Genomic DNA, 2500 nt, shown 5'->3' with positions numbered 1-2500 from the left:
GAGGGCGGCGGACAGGTGGTACGCCAGGTTCCCGTAGGGCATGCAGGAGTAGGTCTGCACCGACGGCAGCAGCCCGTTGGTGGCGCTGTTCACCCACACCACCATGCCGTAGATGAAGGCCAGCTGGGACGCGCTGCGGGCTTTAGCCAGCAGGGGGCGACTCTGACCGCGCTCCTCGGCGCCGCCGGAACCCTTGGCGTCCACTCCGGAACACACGGACGGAACCGAGTCGTTCTCCGGCGGCACCAGGTTCTCGGTGGACAGCTGGTAGGTGCGCGGGACTCGGTTCAGCGCGGTGAACGCGGCCAGGCTGACCGCCGTCATGAGCGCCAGGAAGCCGAAGAACACCTCCGTGGAGAAGTTGGGCGCCAGGTACTCGGTCTGCGTGGTGAACTCCGGCGCGCTGCCGTTGGCGGACGACTGGGAGACGTTGACGCACCGCGCCATGCCCACGCCCTGCGCCAACGCCACCAGGCCCGGCACGAACCCGCTCAGGCCCTCGCCGATGAAGTAGGACGTGACGTACTTGGCAGGAAGCTGCATCATGAAGGGCAGGAAGGTGACGGAGGAGGTGCAGTCCACCAGGGCCAGGAAGAAGGTGAGGACGAAGAAGGCCGTGCTGCGCTCCTGCCCGAGCACCCAGGAGGTGCGGCGCCACAGGGCGGCCAGGAGCACGCAGGACAGCACGCCCAGCGCCAGCACGCCCGACACCACCGGCGTCTCCCGCACGCGGCCCGGGCACAGGCGGTGCGCCAGCGTCACCAGCAGCGGGCCCAGGTTGGCCAGCTGGATGATGACCGTCAGGTAGGACGGCAGGTCCCAGCCCTCGGGCAGCACCGTCACGATCAGCGGGAGCTCCACCCACAGGCCGTTGACCGCCACCCACGAGCCCAGCCCGAAGGCACAGGCCAGCGCGTGCACCCACAGCGGCATCGCAGCGGAAGGACTGACCAGCAGTGACTGGATCAGAACCACAACACAGGGAGTGGACCAGCAGTGACCGGATCAGAACCACACCAGCAGGAGCAGGGATGAGCAGAACTGGATCAGAACCACACCAGCGGGAGCAGGGACCAGCAGTGACCGGATCAGAACTCGGAATCACACCAGTGGGAGCAGGGAGTGGACCAGCAGAACTGGATCAGAACCACACCAGCGGCTGCAGCAGGGGGCGGGGTCTGTGCTGGGTCTAGTTTGAGGCAGCCAGGGAGCGCTGGGGCTCAGATGGGGTGTGTGTGTGTGTGTGTGTGTCTGTGTGATTTAGTCTCACTTCAGGGTTTAGTGAGATGTCAACCTGTGTGTAGTCATATGTGTGTGTTCGTTTGAGTGTGAGGTGTGTGTCTGTGTGCAGGCAGTGTACACTCAGCTGTGTGTGTGTGTCCTCAGAGCCTGAAAGAAAAACAAGAGAGGGAGATGAGATGAGATGAGAAACGTCTTCAGTCCTCCGCGGCGCAAAAAGGAAACTGAGAAACGTGAAACTTCCTGTCAGAACAGCTGTGGCGCCTGACACACTGAGCTCAGAGAAGAAGAACAAGAAAAAGAGGAACAGAGAAAGACAGAGAGAGGAGAGAGAGAGAGGAAGAGAGAGAGAGAGAATGAATGAGCGAGCAAGAGAGAAAGAAAGAATGAATGAGAGAGAGCAATTATAGAGAGAGTAGGGAGTGAAACATAGAGAAAGAGGGATGAATAAAAAGAGAGGGAGGGAGAGAGAGCGAGAGAAAGAGAGAGAGAGAGAGAGAGAGAGAGAAGGAAGAGAGAGCGAGAGGAAGAGAGAGAGAAGGGAGAGAGAAGAAGGATATTAATAGAAAGAGCTGTGTCACTGTGGCAGTGTGGAGAGCCTCCTTTACACAAGTCACCTCTAAGAACTGGCTCCTGAGCCGCTAGTTACTCATTCACAGCGTGGAACTGGGCTGACACACTCATATCAGATATCATACTGTATCTCACATCCATATCACACACACGCTGGACCCGACCAGTGCTGGAACTGAGGTGACAAACTTCATTCATAAACATTCCTCGAGGTCTGAGCCCACTCGTTAAAGGCTGCATCAAACGCCACAGGGTGCGTCAGTGCTCTGCTTTTGTGCTTGATGAGAAATGTGAGGATGCGTGTACTAGTGTCTGTTGGTGATTGGGAAGAGAGTGTAGGATGTGTGTGTGGTTTCTGAGTTTATGTTTGGTATGAGAGTGTAGGATGCATAGCAGGGTGTGTGTAGTTTCCGCATTAGTGTTTGGTAAGAGTGTATGGTGTGTGTGTGTGTGTGTAGTTTCCGCATTAGTGTTTGGTAAGAGTGTATGGTGTGTGTGTGTGTGTGTAGTTTCCGCATTAGTGTTTGGTAAGAGTGTATGGTGTGTGTGTGTGTGTGTGTGTGTGTGTGTGTGTGTGTGTGTGTGTGTAGTTTATGTGTTTGAGTTTCATAAGAGTGCCCCTCAAGGTGAGGTGAGTTCACTGGAAGTTTCGTAAAGTGTTCAGTAAAAGTGGGTCATGTTTCGTCTC

The 2500-nt window shown here is 56.6% G+C and overlaps 1 protein-coding gene across 1 annotated transcript in view; it reads right to left on the bottom strand.

Moving 5' to 3' along the window:
* slc52a3 (solute carrier family 52 member 3) overlaps nt 1-2500 on the bottom strand; it is a 6199-nt gene that overhangs the window by 2397 nt on the left and 1302 nt on the right. The window contains exon 2 of the mRNA XM_062540812.1: nt 1-1389. This exon is cut by the window's left edge and continues 53 nt beyond it. Within this exon, the coding sequence (XP_062396796.1) occupies nt 1-933 (933 nt within the window). The 5' untranslated portion in view covers nt 934-1389. The remainder of the gene's footprint in view (nt 1390-2500) is intronic.

Source organism: Sardina pilchardus, chromosome 7, assembly GCF_963854185.1.
Source record: "Sardina pilchardus chromosome 7, fSarPil1.1, whole genome shotgun sequence".
NCBI classification, from domain to species: domain Eukaryota; kingdom Metazoa; phylum Chordata; class Actinopteri; order Clupeiformes; family Clupeidae; genus Sardina; species Sardina pilchardus.
This window is presented reverse-complemented; position numbering and strand designations above follow the sequence as displayed.